The 15,507-nt window shown below is 41.6% G+C and overlaps 1 protein-coding gene across 1 annotated transcript; it reads right to left on the bottom strand.

Moving 5' to 3' along the window:
- Positions 1-1,987: 1,987 nt before the first annotated feature.
- On the bottom strand, positions 1,988-14,609 carry c1qtnf7 (C1q and TNF related 7; the record flags this gene model as incomplete). The annotated part of the gene is made up of 3 exons (XM_083887697.1): positions 14,575-14,609; positions 5,774-6,010; positions 1,988-2,616 (listed from the first exon to the last, which is right to left on the bottom strand). The coding sequence occupies exons 2-3, from the start codon at positions 6,000-6,002 to the stop codon at positions 1,988-1,990; spliced, it is 858 nt and encodes a 285-aa protein (XP_083743823.1). The 5' UTR covers positions 6,003-6,010; positions 14,575-14,609.
- Positions 14,610-15,507: the final 898 nt, after the last annotated feature.

Raw genomic sequence — 15,507 nt, 5'->3', positions numbered from 1 at the left:
TCCTTTAATTTCCCGGCGCTAAAAGGAGCTAATGCAGCTAACAGAGCTAACTGGTAAACGGCACCTGGACTCCGGTGTCGCGGCGCGTACAAACATGACGTCATGCGAGTCTTTTTCCGGACAGTCGTCATGGAAACGTCTCATGCTTTTTAACGTACGTTAATAGAGGCCCATGTCCAGTGTTCTAATGGTATATTGTGTTTGCTAATGGCGTATATTGTGTTTGCTAACCGATGTCCTAAGACGCAGTGGCAGAGACAGTAGAAGGCTGTTGGATGATTTGAAAACCCTCGCGCAATGATGCTAGCACAGCTGAAAACAGTTTTGCTGGTTCTTTGACGAAAGGGTAAAATGATTATTTCGAATAAAAATCATTATTCCTAATCTTGTCAATGTCTTGACTATATTTTCTATCGATTTTGCAACTCTTTTGATGAATAAAAGTCATGAAAAAGTCTGAAAACACAAATATTGTACACTTGAGTCCAAACATTTGAACGGTAGCGTATTTGTGTCACATGTTTTACTGTTGTGCTGCCGCTGTTTTTCCATGAAATCCCTCAAAAATCATTGAACTTGCAATTCGTCTTAGCTGTGGATTTTCGTTAATTCTTTCTCCGCTGCTATGCTAAGCTGTAACACACCGCAGCGCACGCACACTAGCACACTAGCACACTAGCTAGGGGTGCTCGATAAATTCTCACCGGGCAGCACAGGTGGCCTAATTTAGTTCCGCTTTGTAGCTATGCTAGCGCATCCTGAAAAAACAGAAATATTTCAAAGCGAGACTGAAGTGTTAATGGATTTTTTAAGACCTTTTGAAATTATATTTAAGACATTTTATGAGATTTTAGGATAATTTAAGACATTTTAAGGCCTTAAAGGGATAGTTTGGAATTTTGGACATAAGACCTATTTTCCAACTCAGCTGGTGTGATGGAGACGTTTTCAAGAAATTTCATTCAGTTCTTCTAGTTGCCGATTTCGCTGGTGCTATGGCTAGCGCAAGTCAATGGTACCTGCTAGCATGGCATTAGAAACACTCATGGCGACTCCACAGTGCACCCGAGGCAAATCGATTGTAACGGCAGAACTGTATCTATGTTCCCCGGGTCCTATGTTCCCCGGGTCCTATGTTCCCCAGGTCCTATGTTCCCCGGGTCCTATGTTCCCCGGGTCCTATGTTCCCAGGGTCTTATGTTCCCCGGGTCTTATGTTCCCCGGGTCCTATGTTCCCTTGGTCTTATGTTCCCTGGGTCCTATGTTCCCCGGGTCCTATGTTCCCCGGGTCTTATGTTCACTGGGTCCTATGTTCCCCGGGTCTTATGTTCCCCGGGTCTTATGTTCCCCGGATCCTATGTTCCCCGGGTCCTATGTTCCCAGGGTCTTATGTTCCCCGGGTCTTATGTTCCCCGGGTCCTATGTTCCCTTGGTCTTATGTTCCCCGGGTCCTATGTTCCCCGGGTTCTATGTTCCCCGGGTCTTATGTTCACTGGGTCCTATGTTCCCCGGGTCTTATGTTCCCCGGGTCTTATGTTCCCCGGATCCTATGTTCCCCGGGTCTTATGCCTCCCAGGTCTTATGCTCCCCGGGTCTAATGTTCCCCGGGTCTTATGTTCCCAGGGTCTTATGTTCCCCAGGTCTTATGTTCCCCGGGTCCTATGTTCCCCGCTTTGTATGAGACCGGGGAACATAGGACCATTTCTCTAAAAAAGGGTTCTATGTTCCCTGCTGTTCACCCAAAAGGACCCGGGGAACATAGGACCCTACCCCTTACCCTAACTTGGCAACTGGAAGAACTGAATGGAATTTCTCGAGAACGTCTCCATCACACCGGGTGAGGTGGAAAATAGGTCTTATGTCCAAAATTCCGACCTAACAATTTAAATTCAAATAATTGGACTTTGTAAGACTTTTTAAGACCCCTGAATACCCTGAATTCTTGCGAGTTTAGTCGCAGTCTTTCTTTGTCTCTCGTTCCTTGGTTCTACACATAATCCTCCGCCAGTACGTCAAAGTAGTTTGTGTCGGCGTAGAGGAGGAAGCCCGAGAACAAGCTGTCGGCCCACCCGGGGTCGGCAAACAAGCCGTTCTGGTCGTTGTAGAAGATCTCCAGCCACACCTCGTCCTCGGGGTTCAGGTACATGACGGTGGAGCCCGACGCCACGTCGTGGTTCCCCGTGTTGCCGTCGAACGTCTTGACGCGTTGCTGGCCGTTCTGCACCAGCGCGATGGCCAGGTGCTTGTTGGCCAGCGTGATGTCGTACGAGAAGAAGTAAACGCCCGGGTACGCGCAGACGAACTTGCCCGTCCGCGGGTCGTAGTGTCCGCCGTCGTCGAAGAGGACCTTGTTGAACCTGATGGGGGCGTTCTCCACCGGGTAGCTGCTGGTGATGCCCACGGAGAAGGCCGATTTGGGCAGAAGGCTGCCACATCTGCACACCCCGCCGGGGCCACGTGGCCCTCGCTGACCCTTGTCCCCTTTCGGTCCTTCGCGCCCCAAAGGGCCTGGAGGGCCCGCGGCTCCGCCCTCTCCCGCGGGGCCCTGTTTCCCCGCGGGGCCGCGGTCGCCTCGCTCTCCGATCTTTCCCGTGGGACCGACTCTGCCCTTCAACCCTGAAGAAAGACAAAAGCAGATTATCTTTAAGAACGTGTTCACGTCTTTATCTTCACTGTTAGACAGACTTTAACAACATACACACCAAAGCCCATAGAGAAAATCATTGATTTTATCTCACTGGGGACACAGGAGCTGCTGGTCTACTGCTGCCTCGTGTGGTCACTTTGTGTCACTGACGTAAATCTAAACAAAGGTTTTAAAAAGCCGAATTACAAAAATAAGACATTTGAACTTAGTGATGGAGGCAGCAGTGGATCAACAACTCCTGTGAACTCCTGTGTCTCTGTGATGTTAAAATCACTGATTTTCTCTATGGGCTTTGGTGTGGGAGAGTGAGTGGTTTATAAACTTCAGTTTCCTGTTGGAAAATTCTGTCTAACAGTGAAATAAAAACGTGAACACGTTCTTCAGATGTCGTAGACTTAAACTGACATAGATTTTATGAAACAAATCATTTGTTAAACGCCTAAAATCAGTTTTACACCAAACCCCATAGAGAAAATCAGTGATTTTAGCCCATGGGGGAAACAGGAGCTGCTGGTCTACTGCTGCCTCGTGTGGTCACTTTGTGTCACTGAGGTAAATCTGAACAAAGGATTTTAGATGCCGAACTTAAAAAAATAACACAGTTAAAGTCAGTGATGGAGGCAGCAGTGGATCAACAACTCCTGTGTGCTGTGATGTTTAATTCTAGTAAAAATCGCTGATTTTCTCTATGGGGTTTGGTGCAGGGAGAGTGAGTGGTTTACAGACTTCAGTTTCCTGTTGTCAAAGTCTGACTAACAGTGAGATAAAGATGTGAACACGTTCTTAAGACGGCGTAAACTTAAACTGACGTAGATTTTAATGAAATAAATCACTTGTTAAACGGCTAAAATCAGTTTTTCTTCACTCAAAAGGTGTCACACCAAACCCCATCAAATCAGTGATTTTAGCCCATGGGGGAAACAGGAGCTGCTGGTCTACTGCTGCCTCGTGTGGTCACTTTGAGTCACTGAGTTAAGTCTAAATTAAATATTTTAAAAGCCGAATTCACTAAAATAAGACATTGTAAGTTAGTGATGGAGGCAGCAGTGGATCAACAACTCCTGTGAACTCCTGTGTCTCTGTGATGTTAAAATCACTGGTTTTCTCTATGGGCTTTGGTGTGGGAGAGTGAGTGGTGTGTAAAGTGACACAAACTTCAGCTCCTAAAGAGTGTCTAAAATGTTCCTGCTGGCAGCCGTTGTTTTTTTTGTTTTTGTTTTACAGTGAGCCTCTATTTTAACTTCTCAGCAGTAGGGGGCGCTCACAGCGCAGTCAGTGCTACCAAAAAAAAAACCTGGAATGTCGCCTTTCACGATCTCAGCCATTTCTGATTGGGATCGAGACACTTATTCATGTTGAATCAAGTTCTCCGCATTCACGTTCGTGTGTGTGTGTGTGGGTGTGTGTGTGTGTGTGTGTGTGTGTTTTTGTGAATTCCTGTTTCCACACACAGTGGAATAATAAATAAATAAAAGGCAGGTGTGCGACTTTTATGGATTCATCGCTGACAGATAAATATCTCTGCAATCAAACGCCAACTTTTCCACAGGATTATTTAAAGGGAACCCATTTAAACTTAAAGGTCCCATATTATAGCCTGTTTCTACACGTTAAGCTAGTTCCCTGGTGTCCTCATGAACACGTCTGTGACTCTTTAGGTCCACCTTAAAGGTCCACCTTAAAGGTCCACCTTAAAAAAAGTATAACGAAACTTAAGGGACAGGAAATGACATCAGCCACAGAGGCTACTGGGAGCTAACAGCAGTTAGCATTTGTTAAAGTGGCTCTAGCAGGCACATTGCCGTCATATATAACACGTATCCACTGGACAGATAAATCCTCTGAGGCTGGAAGTTTGTGTAGAACTCTGTGCTGCACTGTGGAGACAAGAGTAGAACTTTTCATAGACTTTGCGGACTTCTGTTTTTTTTTTTTTTTTTTTTTTATATATATATTTCACCCCGACACATGGCCAGGCCATATCAACAAGATCAAAAAGCAGTTCTGCGCTAACCGCTACGCCAAGCGATGTCGGCCCACTATGCAAACTAAAGCTCGGTAAATCTAGTCCGAGTCCGTGATTTACCGAGATTTTTTAACCACAACCTTGTCTTCTCCTGCTCGCTGTGAGTTTCACACGTTTCCGTTGCACGAAAGCCTGTTAGCCTGTTATTAGCCTGTTAGCCTGTCACAACATATCAACACCATCTTCACTTTTTTACGGTTAAAAACAGCCGACGTACACAAGTCTGATTTACGAGTCGTCTCGTATATATGTTGTTTCCTGCCAGAGGGCGTTAACATGGCAGAGATTACGAGTCGCAACGTGTCCGACTTCTGCAGACGATACACTTTTATTTTGAAGGAAGTGATGACCTTAAAGGTCCACCTTAAAAAAAAAGTATAACGAAACTTAAGGGACAGGAAATGACATCAGCCACAGAGGCTACTGGGAGCTAACAGCATTTAGCATTTGTTAAAGTGGCTCTAGCAGGCACATTGACGTCATATACAGTATAACACGTATCCACTGGACAGATAAATCCTCTGAGGCTGGAAGTTTGTGTAGAACTCTGTGCTGCACTGTGGAGCCAAGAATAGAACTTTTCATGGACTTTGCGGACTTCTGTTTTTTTTTTTCTTGGCGTAGCAGTTCAGCGCTAACGGCTACACCAAGCGCGTCGGCCCACTACGCAAACTTGAGCTATTTTTTAACCACAATCTCGTCTTCTCCTGCTCGCTGTGAGTTTCACACGTTTCTGTCGCACTAAAGCCTGTTAGCCTGTTAGCCTGTTAGCCTGTCACAACATCTCAACACCATCTTTTTTATAGTATAGAGTATATAAAATATGATATATGATGAAGGAAACTGTGACAGACAAAACCAACACGTGTTTGTTATAATATTTAAAGGCGCCATAAGTAAGAATGTGGCCAAAAACGGTTACTACACTCAAATTCAAAAATACCGAAGTCTTTTAGGTTTCGTTTTCTGACGTAACATGACACGCCACATGACGCCAAAACACGATTTGCAGTCTGCAAAATATGTTTTTTTAATGCAAATATTTTGTCTGTACTGTTGTTGTTGGTGAGTTCAGTTTTTCATATTTTTATATCTCATACCTGTGTCTCCCTTCTCTCCCCTTTCACCCTTCCTGCCGTCTCTGCCATCTCTTCCCGGGATACCCACATTCCCATCAGCCCCGGGGCCCCCGCTGGGACCGGGTTTACCGGGCGGCCCCGGAGAACCGGGGACGCTGCAGACGAGACGCTGCGCTCCTTTCAGCTTGGTCTCGAACCGCTGTCCTGAGACGCAGTGGCAGAGACAGACGACCACCACCAACGTCCACATCCTCAGATCTGTGGAGACAAAAGGGACAAAAGGTTTTTTCAACATCAGTCCTGGTCATAAATAACAAAAAATACAACACCAACACCAACACAACACCAAAGCCCATAGAGAAAATCTGTGATTTTAGCTCACAGGGGACACAGGAGCTGCTGGTCCTCTGCTGCCTCGTGTGGTCACTTTGTGTCACTGATGTCAATCAGAAAGATTAAAGTCAGAATTCTGCAAATAAAGTCAGAATTCTTCAAATTCTGAGAATAATTTTAAGAGTTTTAAGAGTTTTAAGTCAGAAATTCAGAGTTAAGTCAGAATTCTACGAATAAAGTCAGAATTCTGAGAATTAGTTAAATCTCAGAATTCTGAGAATAAGATAAATCTCAGAATTCTGAGTTTTAAAAGTCAGAATTCTGCGAATAAGTAAAAATTCTGAGAATAAGTAAAAATTCTGAGAATAAGTAAAAATTCTGAGAATAAGTTTAATCTGAGAATTCTGAGTTTTAAAAGTCAGAATTCTGCAAATAAAGTCAGAATTCTGTGAATAAAGTCAGAATTCTTCAAATTCTGAGAATAATTTTAAGAGTTTTAAGAGTTTTAAGTCAGAAATTCAGAGTTAAGTCAGAATTCTACGAATAAAGTCAGAATTCTGAGAATTAGTTAAATCTCAGAATTCTGAGAATAAGATAAATCTCAGAATTCTGAGTTTTAAAAGTCAGAATTCTGCGAATAAGTAAAAATTCTGAGAATAAGTAAAAATTCTGAGAATAAGTAAAAATTCTGAGAATAAGTAAAAATTCTGAGAATAAGTTTAATCTCAGAATTCTGAGTTTTAAAAGTCAGAATTCTGCAAATAAAGTCAGAATTCTGTGAATAAAGTCAGAATTCTTCAAATTCTGAGAATAATTTTAAGAGTCAGAATTCTGAGTTTTGAGTCAGAAATTCAGAGTTAAGTCAGAATTCTACAAAAAAAGTCAGAATTCTGAGAATTAGTTAAATCTCAGAATTCTGAGAACAAGTTTAAGAGTCAGAATTCTGAGTTTTAAAGTCAGAATTCTGCGAATAAGTAAAAATTCTGAGAATAAGTTCAATCTCAGAATTCTGAGTTTTAAAAGTCAGAATTCTGTGAATTCTGAGAATAAGATTAAGAGTCAGTTCTGAGTTTTAAAAGTCAGAATCGTGAGTTTTAAAAGTCAGAAATTCTGAGTTTAAAGTCAGAGATCTGAGAATGAAGTCAGAATTCAAACGCTTTACGCTTTAGAAAAGTTAGTAAAAAAAAAAAGCTCAGAATGGACCGAACACTGGAGGAACGGCTAGCAAACTCACACCAAACCCCATAGAGAAAATCAGGGATTTTAGCTCACAGGGACACAGGAGCTGCTGGTCTACTGCTGCCTCGTGTGGTCACTTTGTGTCACTGAGGTAAATCAGAACGAAGGATTTTAAAAGCCGAATTGACAAAATAAGACATTTGAACTTAGTGATGGAGGCAGCAGTGGATCAACAACTCCTGTGAACTCCTGTGTGTCTGTGATGTTAAAATCACTGATTTTCTCTATGGGCTTTGGTGTGGGAGAGTGAGTAGTTTTACAAACTTTAGTTTCCAGTCAAAATAAGTCTGTCCATTTTCTCAGGCTGGTTCTCTGAGCAGCAGGGGGCGCTCACAGCACAAATCAGCGCTGGAGAAGCAGAACATTTGCCGTGACGTTGTGGACTAGAGCGTGAACGAGTGAATCACATTAGATCACGCGGAGACAGATGTGACTGTTGTGTTTGAGTGTGTTTCACACACTGATGATGATGATGATGATGATGATGATGATGATGATGATGATGATGATGAAAACTCTCCGTCTCTCCGTCTTCTTCTTCTTCACCAAAACATTCCTCAGTGGTGACCTAGCGCAGTGTGATCACAGTGACATCACAGGGTCGTGTTACACAAAGAGCTTTAAACATCATCACCGTCATCTTTGAACATCTGGACGATTCTGCTGCTGTTTGAGCCACTGAAGCTAAACCAGCTCCTAGAGCAGCTTTATACGGCAGAGGATTAGTGCCACACAGGAAGAAAGAGTTCTGACTTTATTCTAGTTTGAAGTCTGAATTCTGAGAATAAGTTTAATCTCAGAAACTCAGAATTGTGAGTTTAAAAAGTCAGAATTCTGAGTTTAAAGTCTGAAATTCAGATTTCAAAATCAGAATTGTGAGATTAAAGTCAGAATTCTGAGAATAAGTTTAAGTCAGAATTCTGAGATTAAAGTCAGAATTCTACAAATAAAGTCAGAATTCTGTAAATTCTGAGAATAAGATTAAGAGTCAGAATTCTGAGAATGAAGTCAGAATTCTGAGATTAAAGTCAGAATTCTACAAATAAAGTCAGAATTCTTCTAATTCTGAGAATAATTTTAAGAGTCAGAATTCTGAGATTTAAGTCAGAATTCTGCGAATAAAGTCAGAATTCTGAGAATAAGTTTAAGTCAGAATTCTGAGATTAAAGTCAGAATTCTACAAATAAAGTCAGAATTCTGTAAATTCTGAGAATAAGATTAAGAGTCAGAATTCTGAGATTAAAGTCAGAATTCTACAAATAAAGTCAGAATTCTGTAAATTCTGAGAATACGATTAAGAGTCAGAATTCTGAGAATAAAGTCATAATTCTGAGATTAAAGTCAGAATTCTACAAATAAAGTCAGAATTCTTCTAATTCTGAGAATAATTTTAAGAGTCAGAATTCTGAGATTAAAGTCAGAATTCTGCTAAAAAAAGTCAGAATTCTGTAAATTCTGAGAATAAATTAAGAATTCTGAGAATAAGTTTAAGAGTCAGAATTCTGAGTTTTAAAGTCAGAATTCTGAGAATAAAGTCAGAATACAAATGCTTTACGCTTTAGAAAAGTTAGTTAAAAAAAAGCTCAGAATGGACCGAACACTGGAGGAACGGCTAGCAACTGTTAGCTATTGTTAGCAATACCGGCGGATAACACCGCTCTACACTGCGTTAGCAACACGTCTGCGGATAAAAATGAAACGTTAACAAACGATTCACTGTGAAACAACACGACAGAAGTGATACTAACACTAAAAGTAGCAGGGTTTGTGTACAAGTGGCAGCCATTTTGAAATCCCTATGAGGGTTGGTGCTGTTGACAGGAGTGGCGGCCATCTTGGAATCCTATGGCTGTTCTGCCACAGTCTTTATGTTTAATGGTGTAATTCCTTGTTTTCCTTATATCTTTGTGTTTTCCTCATGTCACTGTGTTTTTTTTCTACGTTAAACGTGAAGCTAACACTAGGAGGCGTCGCTGTGGCCTGTGCTGAAATATCTGACAGGGATCAAACACCAGAATTCCCACACAGATAATTTTCCAAACAGGGAAAACCGTGTGTGGGAGTTTTGAGTCGAGAGGTTTCTGGACATATTTGCCAAACGTGGGCGTGAGAAGACGAGTCTGTGAGAGTCTGCTACACAACATGTGTTCAACATCAACACGGATCAGAGAGGAAGTAAATGCAAGGTTTGAGTCAACCACTCACTCTCCCACACCAAAGTCACTCGCTCTCCCACACCAAAGTCACTCACTCTCCCACACCAAAGTCACTCACTCTCCCACACCAAAGTCACTCACTCTCCCTGCACCAAAGTCACTCACTCTCCCTCACCAAAGTCATTCACTCTCCCACACCAAAGTCACTCGCTCTCCCTGCACCAAAGTCACTCACTCTCCCGCACCAAAGTCCCTCACTCTCCCACACCAAACTCACTCACTCTCCCACACCAAAGTCACTCACTCTCCCACACCAAAGTCACTCACTCTCCCATACCAGTCAATCACTCTCCCACACCAAAGTCACTCACTCTCTCACACCAAAATCACTCACTCACTCACACCAAAGTCACTCACTCTCTCACACCAAAGTCACTCACTCTCCCACACCAAAGTCACTCACTCTCCCACACCAAAGTCACTCACTCTCTCACACCAAAGTCACTCACTCTCTCACACCAAAGTCATTTACTCTCCCACACCAAAGTCACTCACTCTCCCTGCACCAAAGTCACTCACTCTCCCACACCAAAGTCACTCACTCTCCCACACCAAAGTCACTCACTCTCCCTGCACCAAAGTCACTCACTCTCCCTCACCAAAGTCATTCACTCTCCCACACCAAAGTCACTCACTCTCCCGCACCAAAGTCCCTCACTCTCCCACACCAAACTCACTCACTCTCCCACACCAAAGTCACTCACTCTCCCACACCAAAGTCACTCACTCTCCCACACCAGTCAATCACTCTCCCACACCAAAGTCACTCACTCTCTCACACCAAAATCACTCACTCACTCACACCAAAGTCACTCACTCTCTCACACCAAAGTCACTCACTCTCCCACACCAAAGTCACTCACTCTCCCACACCAAAGTCACTCACTCTCTCACACCAAAGTCACTCACTCTCCCACACCAAAGTCCCTCGCTCTCCCACACCAAAGTCCCTCGCTCTCCCACACCAAAGTCACTCGCTCTCCCACACCAAAGTCACTCGCTCTCCCACACCAAAGTCACTCGCTCTCCCACACCAAAGTCACTCGCTCTCCCACACCAAAGTCACTCACTCTCCCACACCAAAGTCACTCGCTCTCCCACACCAAAGTCACTCGCTCTCCCACACCAAAGTCACTCGCTCTCCCACACCAAAGTCACTCGCTCTCCCACACCAAAGTCACTCACTCTCCCACACCAAAGTCCATAGAGTAAACCAGTGATTTTAACATCACAGAGACACAGGAGTTCACAGGAGTTGTTGATCCACTTCTGCCTCCATCACTAACTTACAATGACTGATTTTAACAATTCGGCTTTTAAAATCTTTGTTCTGATTAACCTCAGTGACACAAAGTGACCACACGAGGCAGCAGATGACCAGCAGCTCCTGTGTCCCTGTGAGCTAAAATCACTGGTTTTCTCTATGGGGCTATAAACTGGATAAACACCCACACACATATATATTTATACAGTATAATAAACACACACACACACACATACACACACACATATATGCACAGTATAAAAACACACACACATATATATATGCACAGTATAAAAACACACACACATATATATATGCACAGTATAAAAACACACACACATATATATATGCACAGTATAAACACACACACACACACATATATATACACAGTAAAAACACACACATATATATATACATAGTATAAACACACACACACACATATATACATAGTATAAACACACACATATATGTACAGTATAAACACATACATATAAACACAGTATAAACACACATATATATATACACAGTATAATCACACACACACATATACACATATATATATACACAGTATAAACACACACACATATATACACAGTATAAACACACACACATATATATATATACACAGTATAAACACACACACATATATACACAGTATAAACACACACACACACACATACACAGTATAAACACACACATATATACACAGTATAAACACACACACATATATATATATACACAGTATAAACACACACACATATATATATACACAGTATAAACACACACACACATATACACAGTATAAAGACACACACACATATATATACACAGTATAAACACACACGTATATATATACACAGTATAAACACACACACATATATATATACACAGTATAAACACACACACACATATATATACACAGTATAAACACACACACACATATATATATATACACAGTATAAACACACACATATATATAAACACAGTATAAACACACACATATATATAAACACAGTATAAACACACACACACAGTGTATATACAGTACAAACACACACATATATACACAGTATAAACACACACACACACATACACAGTATAAACACACACACACACACATACACAGTATAAACACAAACGTATATATATACACAGTATAAACACACACACATATATATACACAGTATAAACACACACACACACATACACAGTATAAACACACACACATATATATATACACAGTATAAACACACACATATATATATACACAGTATAAACACACACACATATATATATACACAGTATAAACACACACACATATATATATACACAGTATAAACACACACACACATATACACAGTATAAACACACACACACACATATATACACAGTATAAACACACACACATATATATACACAGTATAAACACACACACACATACACAGTATAAACACACACACACACATACACAGTATAAACACACACATATATATATACACAGTATAAACACACACATATTTATATACACAGTATAAACACACACACATATACACAGTATAAACACACACACACACACATATATACACAGTACAAACACACACACACATATATATATACACAGTATAAATACACACACACACATATACACAGTATAAACACACACATTAGCATGTAGCGTAGCATGTTTTTGAGGTTAATGAAACGCTCACAGAGTCAGAGACGAGTCCTGAGAGAGAGAAACCACGCCTTACACACACACACACACACACACACACACACACACACACACACACACACCCACACACACACACACACACACACAGTCTTCAAGGTGTTGATGTTAGAAACATGTTTGCCAAAGTTCACCGAGTTAAAAACAAGAAGAAGCTGAGAACCAGACGATCTGAGACTTTATCTCACTGTTAGACAGACTTTAACAACAGGAAACTCTGTCTGTCTGTCAATTCACTCACTCTCCCACACCAAAGCCCATAGAGAAAACCAGTGATTTTAACATCACAGAGACACAGGAGTTGTTGATCCACTTCTGCCTCCATCACTAACTTACAATGACTGATTTTGTCAATTCGGCTTTTAAAAATCTTCGTTCAGATTGACCTCAGTGACACAAAGTGACCACACGAGGCAGCAGAGGACCAGCAGCTCCTGTGTCCCTGTGAGCTAAAAATCCCTGGTTTTCTCTATGGACTTTGGTGTGGGAGAGTGAGTGAGTTTACAAACTTCTGGAAAAGTCTGTCTCACAGTGAAGATAAAGACGTGAACGTGTTCTTAAAGACTTAAACTGATGTTGATCATATGCGTAAGACCCGTGTCTTACACAGGTTTTTGGAGCAGGGGGCGCTCTTTACTTTGACAGGTGTTCTGGTGTCTCCAAGCTGCAGGGTGACATCCATCATTTGTAAACGTACAGTGTGTGTGTGTGTGTGTGTGTGTGTGTGTGTGTGTGTGTGTTCTTGTACTTGCGGCATACTGAGGACCAGTGAGGGTTTTTAACCAACAAAGTGAGGTCATTTTTACGGAGTGAGGACATTTTGGCCGGTCCTCACTTTGTTTTCATTGAAATCACTTCCTTTGGTTGCTATAACATGCTATACTCAATTTGTAAAAAAAAATAGAAATTTCAAATTTTGGACGACATAGTATAGTATGAAAAAAAAAAAATAATAATTTGAAAAAGTTTTCCAGCCCTTTTTGCTCTGGGGCTCCACCTGCAGACATTTTATGGTACTGCACCCAGTAGTTCTTTGTAGATGTCATTCATGAAGTAGATATTTGTCATTGTGTTGATTTATAAAGTGGAAATGATGGTCCTCACTTTGTCAGCACGTTTACCTGGTCCTCATTATGCAGTAAGTACAAGAATGTGTGTGTGTGTGTGTTTTCTTGTACTTGCGGCAAACTGAGGACCAGTGAGGGTTTCTAACCAACAAAGTGAGGTCATTTTTACGGAGTGAGGACATTTTGGCCGGTCCTCACTTTGTTTTCATTGAAATCACTTCCTTTGGTTGCTATAACATGCTATACTCAATTTGTCAAAAAAAATAGAAATTTCAAATTTTGGACGACATAGTATAGTATGAAAAAAAAAAAAAAAAAAATTGAAAAAGTTTTCCAGCCCTTTTTGCTCTGGGGCTCCACCTGCAGACATTTTATGGTACTGCACCCAGTAGTTCTTTATAGATGTCATTCATGAAGTAGATGTTTGTAATTGTGTTGATTTATAAAGTGGAAATGCTGGTCCTCAGTGTGCAGCAAGTACAAGAATGTGTGTGTGTGTATGTTCTTGTACTTGTGGCATACTGAGGACCAGTGAGGGTTTTTAACCAACAAAGTGAGGTCATTTTTACGGAGTGAGGACATTTTGGCCGGTCCTCAATTTGTTTTCATTGAAATCACTTCCTTAGGTTGTAAACATGCTATACTCAATTTCTAAAAAAAATAAAATAAATCTAATTTTGGACGACATAGTATAGTATGTGGTTTTTGTAAAATTTTAGACAAACAATTAAAAAAAAAAAAAAAGTTTTCCAGCCCTTTTTGCTCTGGGGCTCCACCTGCAGAAATTGTATGGTACTGCAACCAGTAGTTCTTTGTAGATGTCATTCCTGAAGTAGATATTTGTATTTGTGTTGATTTATAAAGTAGAAATGCTGGTCCTCACTTTGTCAACAACCCAGTCCTCAGTGTGCAGCAAGTACAAGAATGTGTGTGTGTGTGTGTGTGTGTGTGTGTGTGTGTGTGTGTCTCACCTCTTATCTCCTCAGATCCGTGGTGAACATGTTCATGTTCCTCGTCTCAGAGTCAGAGCTCAGCTGTGAAGGAGTTCCCGCCGTGGATCAGCAGCAGTGAAGCTGGATTCATACACTCCCCGTTTCCTGCCACACACACTTCACAGGAGAACACAGTGTGTGTGTGTGTGTGTGTGTGTGTGTGTGTGTGTGTGTGTGTGTGTGTGTGATCATCTCCATGATGTCATGGACCAAGACTCTGCTGTAAACACTAAACACTAAACGTGCAGAGGTCACTGCAGACTGAAGCCGCCGCCTGTTTCATCACGTCTGAGCTTTGTCCCGCTCGGACGTCAGACTCTCAACCACTAGGTGGCGCTAAAAACGTGACTCGTTTGTCGATTTTATTCTTATTTGTCCTTTTCTGTTTATTTGGGTGATTTTTATTGACATTTCAGTGAATATGTTCACGTCTTTATCTTCACTGTTAGACTTTAACAACAGGAAACTCACGTTTGTAAACCACTCACTCTCCCACACCAAAGCCCATAGAGAAAACCACTGATATTAACCTCATGGTGGACACAGGAGCTGCTGGTCTACTGCTGCCTCGTGTGGTCACTTTGTGTCACTGAAGTAAATTTAGACAAAGAATTTTAAAAGCCGAATTATACAAAATAAGTCATTTGAACTTAGTGATGGAGGCAGAAGAGGATCAACAACTCCTGTGTCTCACAGACACACACACAGAGAAACACACACAAATAGACACACACACACACACACACAAACACAGACACACACGCACACAGACACACACACACAGACACACACACACAAACACAGACACACACACGCACACAGACACACACACACACACAAATACACACACACACAAACACAGACACACACACACAGAGACACACACACACACAGAGACACACACACAGACAC

This window comes from Microchirus variegatus (genome assembly GCF_963457635.1).
Source record: "Microchirus variegatus genome assembly, chromosome: 4".
NCBI classification, from domain to species: domain Eukaryota; kingdom Metazoa; phylum Chordata; class Actinopteri; order Pleuronectiformes; family Soleidae; genus Microchirus; species Microchirus variegatus.
This window is presented reverse-complemented; position numbering and strand designations above follow the sequence as displayed.